General features: G+C 44.1%; 1 protein-coding gene across 1 annotated transcript in view; it reads left to right on the top strand.

Annotated features, from left to right (window-relative positions):
* LOC121002532 overlaps positions 1 to 14,492 on the top strand; it is a 283,486-nt gene that overhangs the window by 81,996 nt on the left and 186,998 nt on the right. The window contains exons 4-5 of the mRNA XM_040433977.1: positions 7,850 to 7,879; positions 13,110 to 13,118. Of these exons, the coding sequence (XP_040289911.1) occupies positions 7,850 to 7,879; positions 13,110 to 13,118 (39 nt within the window). The remainder of the gene's footprint in view (positions 1 to 7,849; positions 7,880 to 13,109; positions 13,119 to 14,492) is intronic.

The following is a 14,492-nucleotide window of genomic DNA, read 5'->3' as shown; positions in this document are numbered from 1 at the left end:
GGGCACGAAGCTCCCGTTCCACCACATCCCAAAGATGCTCTATTGGGTTGAGATCTGGTGACTGTGGGGGCCATTTTAGTACAGTGAACTCATTGTCATGTTCAAGAAACCAATTTGAAATGATTCGAGCTTTGTGACATGGTGCATTATCCTGCTGGAAGTAGGCATCAGAGGATGGATACATGTTCTCATTCTGTTTACGCCAAATTCGGACTCTACCATTTGAATGTCTCAACAGAAATCGAGACTCATCAGACCAGGCAACATTTTTCCAGTCTTCAACAGTCCAATTTTGGTGAGCTCGTGCAAATTGTAGCCTCTTTTTCCTATTTGTAGTGGAGATGAGTGGTACCCGGTGGGGTCTTCTGCTGTTGTAGCCCATCCGCCTCAAGGTTGTGCGTGTTGTGGCTTCACAAATGCTTTGCTGCATACCTCGGTTGTAACGAGTGGTTATTTCAGTCAACGTTGCTCTTCTATCAGCTTGAATCAGTCGGCCCATTCTCCTCTGACCTCTAGCATCCACAAGGCATTTTTGCCCACAGGACTGCCGCATACTGGATGTTTTTCCTTTTTCACACTATTCTTTGTAAACCCTAGAAATGGTTGTGCGTGAAAATCCCAGTAACTGAGCAGATTGTGAAATACTCAGACCGGCCCGTCTGGCACCAACAACCATGCCACGCTCAAAATTGCTTAAATGACCTTTCTTTCCCATTCTGACATTCAGTTTGGAGTTCAGGAGATTGTCTTGACCAGGACCACACCCCTAAATGCATTGAAGCAACTGCCATGTGATTGGTTGACTAGATAATTGCATTAATGAGAAATAGAACAGGTGTTCCTAATAATTCTTTAGGTGAGTGTATATTTGCCACTAATACACGCCAAAAAGGACTTTAGAACATATAACTGCACCGCTGAACGGCAAATAGGTCCTTACTTTTTTCTACTTTCACACGCCACAAAAGGCTTTAGAACATATAACGCACCTCTGAATGGCAAATAATATATTTTTTCCCTACTAATACACTTAAAAAATGGCTGTAATTTTCTCACTTCACTACTCAACAGCTAATCAGCCCCTTTTTCCCCACTAATACAAGCCAAAAAATGCTTTAGAACATATAACTGCACCCCACAAGGGAAAATAAGACATAGAAATATTTCCTTGTAATAAACCCTGTTAGTGGCTGTATCAAACAGCACTTGCACCCCAATAACAAGAACAGTTTGCTGGAATTACAGAGCTGTATAATGGCAATTTGGATACCCAGTCAGTGCATCAAGATGTAATAGGATTGTTACTATTACCCAGGCTGTAAACTCCACTACTGAACCCTGTCCTGCTTCAATACTGTGGAATGATTCCTCCCTATCCTTTTATGAACTTCTATACAGCAAAATAAAAGTTTTAATGTCTTTCTACCACTGTCCCTAGTGCCTGAAGTTATCTCTTCCTGCACTAAGTACACTGGAAAATGGCTGAATCCAAGATGGGTGAGGCTATTTATATGGTTGTGACATCACAGGGGCTGGCTGGCTGCTGATTGGCTGCATGCATGACATGGTGGGTGATCCCTCATTCGCAGAGTTCCTTGCTCCATGTCCTAACTTGTGCAGCAGCCATTTTAGGAAAAAATGTGATTCATTACCACAAAGTGTGAGGAAATTTGGATTCGGTGCGAATAAAATTTTTCCTGAAATTAGGATATAATTCAACTTCGTCAGCTTCGATTTGCTCATCTCTAATTATTAGCCATAGGTCCAACATATCCCACCATATGTATTGAAGCAATGCATCTAGAGGGGGATACCTACATGCTATAGCAGTGATGGCGAACCTTTTAGAGACCGAGAGCCCAAACTACAATCCAAAACCCACTTATTTATTGCAAAGTGCCAACACACTGAATACTAAAGTCTAATAGTGCGTCTTCCATGTACTTTATCATTTAGCAATAATATCCGGCCTACATTCAATGTGCTGCCTTTACCGTTCATATCGAGCTCTGTGCTGATGAAGGTCAGGAAAAGTCTAAGTCTAAGACATATTGGTACGCCTTAGATTTTTTCCAGAGTGCGGGTGCCCACAGAGAGGGCTCTGAGTGCCGCCTCTGGCACCAGTGATATAGGTTCACCACCACTGTACTATAGAATGTGAAGGAGCAGGCTTCTATTAGTTTTCTCATGGATTTCACATGAAAAGCCTCATCTGTTTGCCTTCATATAAAATCTTAACCGCCTCACGTCCGCCCATAGACTATAAACGTCCTATGGGTGGACGTCTATTTCTGACAGCACGTTTTAAAACGTCCTGTCAGAAATAGCAGCTGCACGCTAATCGTGCAGCTGCTGATCGGGTTGCCCGCTGTCAGTGACAGCAGGGCAACCCTAAGACAAGGCAGGGACAGTTCCCAGGTGTCCCTGCCTTCACGATCGTTGCAGACACAGCGCTCACCGAGCGCTGTGTCTGCAGAGAAGGAAGCGCTGTGCGCTTCCTGTTCCGGCCCGGCGGTCATGTGACCGCCGTGACCGGAGAGTGCAGGGGCTGTGTGAGGTCTCTCAGAGACCTCGATCAGCCCTGCTGTAGGGCTGTACAGCGCTAGATTGCTGCTGTACAGCCTCTCTAGGGGTGCATTTGTCCTGTAACTGGGGCTACTATGTCAGCCCCAGTTACAGGAGAAATCAACAGTGAAAAAAAAATGAAAAAGTGAAGTAAATGTCCCCCAGAGGTCTTGTATGACCTTATGGGGGACGAAAAGTGTAAAATAAAAAAAATAAAAATAAAAGGTTGAAAATAAAAAAATAAAAAAAAGTTTCACATGTAAAAAAAAAAAAAGTCCCCAAGTAAGGAATGAAAAAAAAAAGTTAAAAATAGAAAAAATAAAAAAAAGTGTACATATTAGGCATCGCCGCGTCCGTAAAAACCAGCTCTATAAAAATATCACATGACCTAACCCCTCGGGTGAACACCGTAAAAAAAAAAAAAAAAAACTGTGTCAAAACAAGCAATTTTTGTCACCTTGCATCACAAAAGGTGCAACACCAAGTGATCAAAAACGCGTATGTCCCACAAAATAGTACCAATAAAACCGTCACCTCATCCCGCAAAAATTGAGCCCCTACATAAGAAAATCTCTCAAAAAATAAAAAAACTATAGCTCTTAGAACATGGAGACACTAAAACATCATTTTTTTGGTTACAAAAATGCTATTATTGTGTTAAAGTGAAACAAATAAAAAAAAGTATACATATTAGGTATTGCCGCGTCCGTAAAAAACAGCTCTATAAAAATTTCACATGACCTAACCCCTCAGGTGAACACCGTAAAAAATAAATTAAAAAAACTGTGTCAAAACAAGCAATTTTTGTCACCTTGCATCACAAAAGGTGCAACACCAAGTGATCAAAAACGCGTATGTCCCACAAAATAGTACCAATAAAACCGTCACCTCGTCCCGCAAAAATTGAGCCCCTACATAAGAAAATCTCTCAAAAAATAAAAAAAACTATAGCTCTTAGAACATGGAGACACTAAAACATCATTTTTTTGGTTACAAAAATGCTATTATTGTGTAAAACTTTAATAAATGAGAAAAAGTATACATATTAGGTATCGCCACGTCCGTAACAATCTGCTCTATAAAAATGTCACTTGACTGAACCCCTCAGGTGAACGCTGTAAAAGTAAATAAATAGAAACTGTGCTAAAACAACCAATTTTTTGGTCACCTTGCCCCATAAAGTGTTATAATAAATGATCAAAAAATCATATGTACCCAAAAATAGTAATAATAAAACTGGCACCTTATCCCCTAGTTTCCAAAATGGGGTCACTTCTTGGGAGTTTCTACTGTAAGGGTGCATCAGGGGGCTTCAAATGGGACATGGCATCTAAACACCATGTGAAGTTCCTTTTCTTCTGCGCCCTGCCGTGTGCCCATACAGCAGTTTATGACCACATGTGGGGTGTTTCTGTAAACCTCAGAATCTGGGTAATAAATATTGAGTTTTGTTTGGCTGTTAACCATCGATGTGTTAAAGAAAAAAATTGATTCAAATGGAAAATCTGCCAAAAAAGTGAAATTTTAAAATTTGATCTCCATTTTCCTTTAATTCTTGTGGAACGCCTAAAGAGTTAACAAAGTTTGTAAAATCGGTTTTGAATACCTTGAGGGGTGTAATTTCTACAATGGGGTCATTTATGGGGGTATCCACTATGTAGGCCCCACAAAGGGACTTCAGACCTGAACTGGTCCTTATAAAGTGGATTTTGGCAATTTTCTTAAAAATTTGAAGAATTCCTTCTAAACTTCTAAGCCTTCTAACGTCCTAAAAAAATAAAATGACATTTCCAAAATGATGCCAACATAAAGTAGACATATGGGGAATGTTAAATAATAAATATTTTATGAGGTATCACTTTCTGTTTTAAAAGCAGAGAAATTGAAATTTAGAAAATTGCGAATTTTTCAAATTTTTGGGTAAATTTGGGATTTTTTCATAAATAAAGGTGAAATATTTTGACTCAAATTTATGACTATCATGAAGTACAATGTGTCACGAGAAAACAATCTCTGAATGACTTGGATAAATAAAGGCGTTCCAAAGTTATTACCACATAAAGTGAGATATGTCAGTTTTGCAAAATTTGGCCTGGTCAGGAAGGGGGCAAAGGGCCCAGATGAGAAGTGGTTAAATACAAGCAGTAGAGTGTGAGCCAATAACTAGTTACTGCCACCATTTTATTTGTACATTACAGACACATAAGGTGTATGAGGACTAAGTTTGTTGGCAAAATAACAATATATCTAATATATAAAGCTGAGTGTATTTTGGGAATATCTCAGGAACAGTACCCCTTAGAGAGCTAAGACCCGGTCTATAACCTCCCCAGACACCTGATGTACACACGGTCGCAAGACCCTTATCAGCCAATAGAAGCTCGCAGGCCCTTAGTCTCCACATACACAGAGTTTTACACCAGGTTTCCATAACAACCCATCAATTTTTCTTCACTGCTGTAGGTCAGCTTTAAAGGGGCAGGGTGCTGTGGATGACACTGTTAAGGGAGCGGAGTGCTGTGGAGATCACAGTTAAGGGGGCAGGTAGGGTGGCCATTCAGGCTACCCTCAAAAGATGGACTTGAAAACCCCGCCCCCAGGTCCCACTAAGCCATGTCCCCAACCCGGTAAGGCCATTCCCCCTCCCACTTCACAGCCGACAGGGATTGAAAAAAAATGAAGGCAAAAATCTACTTTTGTCAGCTGTAGAGGTGGGAGGGAGGGTGACTTTCTCCCTGCAGCTCACGCTCAGACAGCAAAGTGCTGCTGTCCGAGAGTGAGCTGTTCAAAAGGACATTCCTGTGTCCGTCCAGGCCCTGCACCGGATGTGTCTGAAAGCCAGAATGTCTGGCCTAAAACTGGACCTCTGTTCACCCTAGGGGCAGGCTGCTGTGGAGGTCACAGTTATTAGGACGGTCCGCTTTTGAGGTCAGTGTTAAGGGGCAGATCGCTATAAAGGCCACTGTTAAGGGGGCGGGGTGTTGTGGAAATAACTGTTAAAGAGATGGGGTACTGTGGAGGTCACTAATAAAGGGGCGGCCACTGTGGAGGTCACTGTTAAAGGGGCGGGCCGCTGTGGAGGCCACTGTTAAGGGGGCCGGATGCTGTGGAGGTCACTGATAAAGGGGGGCATTGTGGAGGTCTCTTTTAAGGGGACAAGGAATGGTGGAGGTCACAGTTAAGGGGTCAGTCCGCTATGGAGGTCACTGTTAAGGGGGCTGGTTATTGTGGAAATCACTGTTAATGAGATCGGGTACTGTGGAGGTCTCTAATAAAGGGTTGGCCTCTGTGGAGGTCACTGTTAAAGGGGCAGGAACTGTGTAGGTCACTGTTATGGAAGGAGGGGACTGTGGAGGCTACTATTAAAGGGGCAGCAAGGTACTGTGAGGTTACTGTTAAGGCAGCTGGGTACTGTGAGTTCACTGTTAAGGGAGCAGGGCACAGTAGAGGTCACTGTTAAGGGAGCAGGGTACTGTGGCAGTCACTGTTAAAGGGGTAGTCGCTGTGGAGGTCTCTGTTAAGGGGCCTGGAATGGTGGAGGTCAGTTAAGGGGACTTTAACCTATGGTGAGTGTTAAGGGGTGGGCTGTAGAGGTCAGTGTTAAGGAGACGGGCCCCTGTGGAGGTCACTGTCAAGGAGGTGGGATGCTGTGGAACTCACTGTTCAAGGGACAGGCTGCTGTGAAGGTTAAAGTTAAGGTGGTGGGCGGCTATGGAGATCTCATTTGAAGGAGACGGGACACTGTGGGGGGGCAGTGTTAAGGGGTGGGGGGCTGTGGAGGTCACTGTTAAGGGGACGGGGTACTGTAGATGTCACTGATATAGTGGATACTGTTGATATCTTTTAACGACACACACAAACATTAAATGAAGTAGATGAAATATACCCGTGCATAGCTGGGTCCTTCTGCTAGTTATAAATAACACTGTAGCTGACATTATATTACTTGTATCTGCCATTCATCCAGTTTTCCCCTCTGGAGTCTCTGCCGAGCACCCGAGCACAATGGAAGTCAATGGGAGAACCCGAGCATTAAACCACGCACTCCCTTCTCTGAAGATGGGAGGGTGTCTGGTCGCTGCTGGGAACGATGTTGTCCGAGTATTACGCCACTTTTACAGACTGACAATGATACGCACCAAACCGAAGATAAAAATCGATTTTAAAAGGAAAAATTGTTAGGAAACATTCTTTCCTGTATATTTACTTGTATATTAAGTGCAAGTGCTGCCAAAAATTGCAAGGAAGAGGCACTCCGAAACAACCTGTATATTACATAAAGGAGGGCCTCTTCACATTGTGATACAGTTGTTCAGGTAGTGGGACTTCTACACTCAAAAAAGCCTATGCACTAAGGGAAATGGCTGCCAAAAATTACAAGGAACCGCCACTCCAATACACCCTTTATTACACATAAAGGAGGACATCATACACACCCTTGAAGATTTATGACTGATGGCCTTCTGGTAACCCTCAAATACATTAGGAGAAAAGGCCTGCTGGTGACCCTCTAAAACATTAGGGGCGAGGGCCTGCTGCTGATCTGAACATCTAAAACATTAGGAGCGAGGGCCTGCTGCCGAGCTGACCATCTAAAACATTATGGGCGGGGGCCTGCTGCCGAGCTGACCATCTAAAAAGAATTGTGGGCGAGGGCCTGCTGTTGAGCTGACCATCTAAAAAATGTTGTGGCAAGGGCCTGCTGCCAAGCTGACCATTTAAAAATTTAGGGGTGAGGGTCTGCTGCTGAGCTGACCCTCTAAAACATTATGGTTGAGGGCCTGCTGGTGACCCTTAAAAACAGTATGGGTGAGGGCCTGCTGGTGACCCTCTAAAACATTATGGGTGAGGGCCTGCTGCTGAGCTGACCCTCTAAAACATTAGGAGCATGTTGATATGATGGAGGAGGAGGTCGAGAAAAGGGAGATTGAACCATATACCATTTTTAGTGGTGGAAGGGGTGCATGGTAATACAGTGTATTCAATACACCATAAAAGCCACATTTAGAGTGCCTTTATGTTCAGCCACTTTCCTCTGGTAGAGTAGAGAAGTTAGGGGCAATCCAGGCGTTGTACATTTAGCAGCACTAAATACACGCTCTGACAAAATGCTGGCTGCAGTGCAGGCCAGCACCTCCAAGGCGTAGAGCGCCAGGTTCGTGCCACGTTTCCAGATTTGACACCCAATAGTTGTAAGGCACATAGAGATCACTGAGGACGCTGACATTGTCTGGTACGTACTCCTTCACCATCTTCCAAAAATTTTCCCTCCTTGTGACACTAGGCCGGGCATCAGGGTGAGGGTGCTGGCAGGGTGTCATAAAACTGTCCCAGGCCTTGGAGAGTGTTGCCCTGCCTCTTTTGGAACTGCTGTGTGTTCCCCTCATCTCCCCTCCTTGGTTGGCCAAGAAACTACGTACTCTGCAGCCAGTGTTGTTAGCTAAAAAAACTTTCCACAAGGGCCTTCTGGTATTGCACCATTTTGCTCATCCTCTTCACCACAGGAATAAGAGATGAAAAGTTCTCTTTGTTGTGGGGGTCGAGAAGGGTGACCAACCAGTAATCTGTGTTGGCTAAAATGCGTACAACGTGAAGGTCACAGGAAAGGCAGCCTAACATAAAGTCAGCCATGTGTGCCAGAGTCCTAACAGACAAGACTTTGCTGTCCTCATCAGGAGGATGACTCTCAATCTCCTCATCCTCTTCCTCCTCTTCTACCCATCCACTCTGAACAGATAAAATAAAACTTCCATGGGTACTACCCTCTGTAGCGGAGGCAACTGTCTCCTGCTCCTCCTCCTGCTCATCATCATCCAATTTGCGCTGAGAAGACGAACTGAAGGTGGTATGGCTATAACCCTGTGTACTGTCTTCCTCCATTTCCACCTCTTCCACATGCAAAGCGTCTGCCTTAATTGTGAGCAGCGAGCATTTGAGTAGACACAGAAGTGGGATGGTTACGCTGATAATAGCATTATCGCCACTCACCATCTGTGTTGATTCCTCAAAGTTGCGTAAAACCTCAGAGAGGTCAGACATCAATGCCCACTTGTCGCTTGTAAAGAGCGGAAGCTGACTGGAAAGGCGACTACCATGTTGCAGCTGGTATTCCACTACTGCCCTCTGCTGCTCACAAAGCCTGGCTAACATGTTGAACGTGGAGTTCCAGCGCGTGCTTGCGTCGCACAACAGTCGGTGAGCTGGCAATTGCAAGCGCTGCTGCAGTGGAAGCTGTTGATGACTTTCGGAAATGGGCACACACACGGCGCATTGGGGTAGGGAAGATCAGGCAAATTGGGGTAGGTTTTGAGAAACCTCTGAACCACTAGGTTGAACACATGGGCTAGTCATGATATGTGTGTGAGCTTGCCGAGCTCCAAAGCTGCCACCAAGTTAAGGTCATTATCAGACACAACCATGCCTGGTTCTAGGTTGAGTGGCGAGAGCCACAGCTCAGTCTGGTCCCTTATACCCTGCCACAGTTCTGCGGTGGTGTGCTGTTTGTCACCTAAGCAGATCAGTTTAAACAAGGTCTGTTGCCGCTTCCCCAGTGCAGTGCTACACTGCTTCCAGCTACTGACTGATGTCTGACTGGTGCTGCAAGATGATAATTCAGAGGTGGAAGTGGAGGAGGAGGCAGAGGAGGAGAAGGGGGGGTTGCAGCCACTAATGTAGGTGGTGGCGGAAATCCTGATGGAAGTAGGGCCCGCAATTCTTGGCATCAGTAGCACCTATGCCATCCCAGAGTACACCTCGCTTCCGGCCTCAAAAACGTTCACCCAGTGTGCCATCAGGGAAATGTAACGTCCCTGGCCAAAAGCACTTGTCCATGTGTCAGTCGTTAAGTGGACCTTCCCAATAACTGCGTTGGTCAGGGCACGGGTGATGTTACGGGACACATGCTGGTGTAAGGCTAGGACTTCACATCGTGAAAAATATTGGCGGCTTAGGACAGAGTACCCCGGGACAGCCGCCACCATCAGACTGCGGAAAGCCTTATTGTGCACAAGCCGAAATGGCAACATTTCTACGGCCAGCAATTTGGAAAGGTGCGCATTTAGTGCTATGGTCTGTGGGTGGGTGGCTGGGTATTTGTGCTTTCATTCAAAGGCCTTGGGTATAGACATCTGTACGCTGCGCTGGGACACAGAAGTGGATGTGCTAGCTGATGGTGCTTGTGAAGGTCCAGATACATCGCGGGAGGCATCTGGGCCTGTGTCTTGGACAGGGGATGGCCAGCACGTAACACAGGGGAAGAGGAGGTAGTAGTTTGACCCGAAGACACTGGTTGTGGACCCAGGTGTACGGCTCACCTATTAGGGTGCTTTGATGCCATGTGGTGGATCATGCTGGTGGTGGTGAGGTTGCTAGTGTTCATGCCCCTGCTCATTTTGGAACGGCACAGGTTGCAAATGACAATTCTTTTATCGTCTGCACTTTCCTCAAGAAAGCCCCAGACTGCGGAACACCTACCCCTTGGCAATGGAGATTTCCGCAAGGGGGTGCTCCGGGAACAGTTGTGGGCCTGTTTAGTGTTGCCCGCCTTCTCCCTTTTGCCACCCCACTGCCTCTTCTAGCCTGTTGCGGTGCTGCGGATCCCTCTCCCTCTGTACTGCTGTCCTTGCTCGGCTTGCCACCTTCCCAGGTTGGGTCAGTGACTTCATCATACAGGACCTCCTCTTCCACTTCCTCACTCTGGTCATCCTCCTGACTTGTTGATCTAACAACAACCTCAGTTATTGACAACTGTGTCTCATCTTCATCATGAGCCTCTTGAGACACTAATTGCGTTTGACTTATTGGCAACTGTGTCTCATCATCATCATTCACCTCGTGAAACACTAATTGCCATTCCCCACCATAATCTTCTTCTGAATGTGGATGCTGCAGAGTTTGGGAATCAGGGCACAAGATCTCCTCATGTGCCTCTTCAAGTGGGCTTGGCGAGAGGCCCAAATTAAGGAATGGCGATGAAAACAGCTCCTCTGAATTTCCGAGTGTAGGATCACTTGTTTGCCAAGACTCTCCATGGTGGGTGGAAGGAGTATCAGGGTGAAGATTCTGTTGACCAGACTCTTGGCTACTGAGACTGGACTTTTTGGAAGACAGGGGGGTGCTTAACTGACTGGAAGCATTATCTGCTGCAATCCAACCAACCACCTGATCGCACTGGTCTGACTTCGAGAATGGTGTCCTGCGCCGCCCTGCAAACTGGGACATGAAGCTAGGTATTGTGGATGAGTGTTTTTCCTGTGCTCTGGCAGCAGGCACAGTTTCACCACGCCCAGGGCCACGTCCCTCAGCAGCACGGCCACTTCTCTGTCCCTTACTGCTCGTCTTGCGCATATTAAATGGTATATAAGCTTGCAAGTATGATACACGTACAGTAGCTCAGGTTTTGTAAGTGTATGCGCAAATAAAGTACACAGAATGTCACAGATATTTTTAGGATGCAGAAACGTTAAACAGGAGGTATAGCGCAAGTAATGTCGCTGTCACCACCGCCTAATGAAAAATTACACTGAATGAATGTCACTGATATTTAGGATGCGCACATGTTAAACAGGAGGTATAGCGCAAGTAATGTCGCTGTCACCCCCGCCTAATAAAAAATTACACTGAATGAATGTCACTGATATTTAAATGCACAAACGTTATAAGCGCAAGTAATGTCGCTGTCACCACCGAATGAATGAATGTCAGGATCGCATAAGTCTTGCGCATGTGTGGTACGCTCCAGCGGTGCACTGTGCATGCGCGAGACTTATGCTATCCCAGCCGCACCGCAGGCTGTCAATCGAACAAGAGAGGGGATGGTTAGAGGGCGTGTTTACCTTGACTTGAAGCAAGGAAGCCGCTGCCCCCTTGACTTCAAGCTGACCGGCAAGATAGCGCTGATGGCGCTAAAACAAAAAGAGGAAAAGTCATATCATTCGTTTATACTTTCTCTCTATTTTTTTTATCCACTCCTGATTTTGGCTTTCAAAACTGCAAGCAGAAACCTGACCATGTGGCCCTGGGGTGCACCACCAATGAGGTGAGGTGAGGTGATTGCCTCAGGCAGCACCAGGTAAAGGCAAGAAGTGGAAGGGGGATTATCTGTTTCTGCAGTATAGTATTGGGAAGAACAATAGGCACAGTATTTGGCGCTGCATTACCCTGTATTTTTTGTAGCTCTGTATGTAATGTTTTCCAAGTATGTCTTTAACAATAGTGCTGGAGGGAAAGGATTAGGTTAAGAAATTGGCATTGGGTGTTGGGGCGCCATTTCAGTTTTCACCTCAGTCAGCAGAAAGGCTAGGTGCACCCCTGATGTGGCTATACCCTAACAGCTAGTTTTCTTTGAGCTAGTCGGTAAAGACTAATTGTTATAATGTTCCCCATACTCTTCACACACAGAGCAGAGGAGATCCAACTCCCCTATCTCTCTCATGCAAACACTGAAACAGCAACAGCACAGTGGACATTATATAGCAGCACTGAGCAGTGTTGTGAGAAAGAAAACTATAAGCTGCAGTAATGTCTGTGTGTGTTCCTTCCTCTGTCTCCCTGTAGCACCTCTCTCTTCCCCTTCTATCTCTTTAGGCTACTTTCACACTGGCGTTTTGGCTTTCCGTTTGTGAGATCCGTTCGGGGCTCTCACAAGCGGTCCAAAACAAATCAGTTTTGCCCTAATGCATTCTGAATAAAAAAGGATTTACTCAAAATGCATCAGTTTGCCTCCGTTCCGTTTCCATTCCGCTTTGGAAGCGGACACCAAAGCGCTGCTTGCAGTGTTTTGGTTTCCGTCTGACGAAACTGAGCCAAACGGATTCGTTCTGACACACAATGTAAGTCAATCGGGACGGATCCGTTTTCTCTGAGACAATCTGGTACAATAGAAAACGGATCTGTCCTCTATTGACTTTCAATGGTGTTCAAGACGTCTTCGTTTTGGTTATGTTAAAGATAAAGATTACAGATGCAGACAGTTGTATTATCTGAACGGATCCGTCTGTGCAGATCCATTATGGATCCGCACCAAACGCGAGTGTGAAAGACATATTTTTATGGTCAGCAACTGTAACCTGAACCATCAGTGATTTTCTAGCCTGTCTTCATAGACAACAGATTTTAGCAGTGAATTTAGAGCGAGTGATCAGTACACAAAACAGTATCATGGGAAAAGAAGTGGCTGATAAGTGGTAAAAGTTGCATTCTTCTCTAGCCTTGCAGTATTGGTCGATGGAAAAAAAAATTGAAAGAACAGTTACTCATTAAGAAAACATTTCATGCAGATTTTCATGCAGTCCAAAACACATTGTAAAATTATGATTTCTGTTAAATTACAAGCCAAACTACACATTTAGCGCATTGAGATATGCCAAATCTGTAGCATTTATGCAACATCCAAAGTGAACAGTTTAAATAGCCAAATATTTACTGTGCTGATCCATTATGAAGGCTGATATAGTAACAAGTCTGCCTTAGTGGCCTAAGAAAGACATTGCTCTAGTAAAATTTTAAGAATGTGACATATCTTAAACTGCAAAGTGGTATATGAGATATCTAAAGTATCAATTGGATACTATTCTAAAAATTGTACCTAGGAATCATATATTTTGTAGAACACATTAAATTGCTGCATGCTTCATTGCCTGTATGTTCAATTCGGATGACTATTAATGTGATGAGAGTCTATTTGGATTAGAAAACTGATTATCGTGTATTCAGATGGGCTGAATGGAAATGTTAATTTAAAATGCCTTTAGTAGTCATAAGTAATCACACTGGTACCTGTTGCTGATCCTTTCAGGTCATCCTTTTCAGCATAAAATGTTCATATCCATTTCCCTTTCATGCTACCTCATTTTCATTGTACGGTACATTTTATGCTTTCTGTCTAATTCAAACCTTGGCAGATTAGGCATATAATACAATAGGTTTAAGAACAATGAAACAAAACATATATAAAGCATATCAAATATAATGATGGTGTTACATAAAAATAATTCACATACTCAATTTAGAGGAATATAACATTTTTCTAAAGTTTGATCTGCAGAAAACCATTTCAAATACCCCATTAGAACATTTGTAATACAAAGATTTTCACTTGTTCTGAAGGAACTAAGACACATTACATGAATAACCAATTGATTTATATAGGCACCATATAATGCATCGTTTACCCTGCAGTAGTGCTGGAAGAAAATGAAATACCTGCTGCTGGGTTTCCACAAAGACTGCACATTTTCACTGGGGATTCCATCAGCTGGAAACCCTATAATCAGCCCTATTATCAGGGGTTTTCCAAAGCAAAGAAGAAAGAACCCTTTTAAGCCCTTCCCACAAACTGACTTTGCAATTGCAGTCCTTGGGTTTGGGGTGGCCCCGTCGAGGTGTCACCACTAAAGTTGAGCACGAATATTGAGCACGAGTATTTTGTAGAATATTCGTTGAATATTCGCGAATTTTATTATTCGTTATATTCTACATTCTTTTTTTTTTACTCACAAATCGGCAAGGTAATGATCACGTAATATACGAATATTACGTGATCAATACAGGCGCGGGTCAAAAACGAATATATAGCACTTCGAGAATTCGCGAATATTTAGAATATAGTGCTATATATTCGTTATATTGAATATTCGTCATTTTTTCCATCTGAACACATGATTACTCCCTGCTTCTTGCTTGTGGGCCAATGAGTCATTGGCCCACAAGCAGCTTAAGCAGGGAGGAATCATGACTTCAGATGGAAAAAAATTACGAATATTCGATATAACGAATATATAGCACTATATTCTAAATATTCGCAAATTCTCGAAGTGCTATATATTCGTTTTTGACCCGCGCCTGTATTGATCACGTAATATTCGTATATTACGTGATCATTACCTTGCCGATTTGTGAGTAAAAAAAAAAGAATGTAGAATATAACG

The sequence above is a fragment of the Bufo bufo genome, chromosome 5, assembly GCF_905171765.1.
Source record: "Bufo bufo chromosome 5, aBufBuf1.1, whole genome shotgun sequence".
Classification (NCBI taxonomy): domain Eukaryota; kingdom Metazoa; phylum Chordata; class Amphibia; order Anura; family Bufonidae; genus Bufo; species Bufo bufo.
Note: the sequence above shows the minus strand (reverse complement) of the source record. Positions and strands in the feature narration are given on the sequence as shown.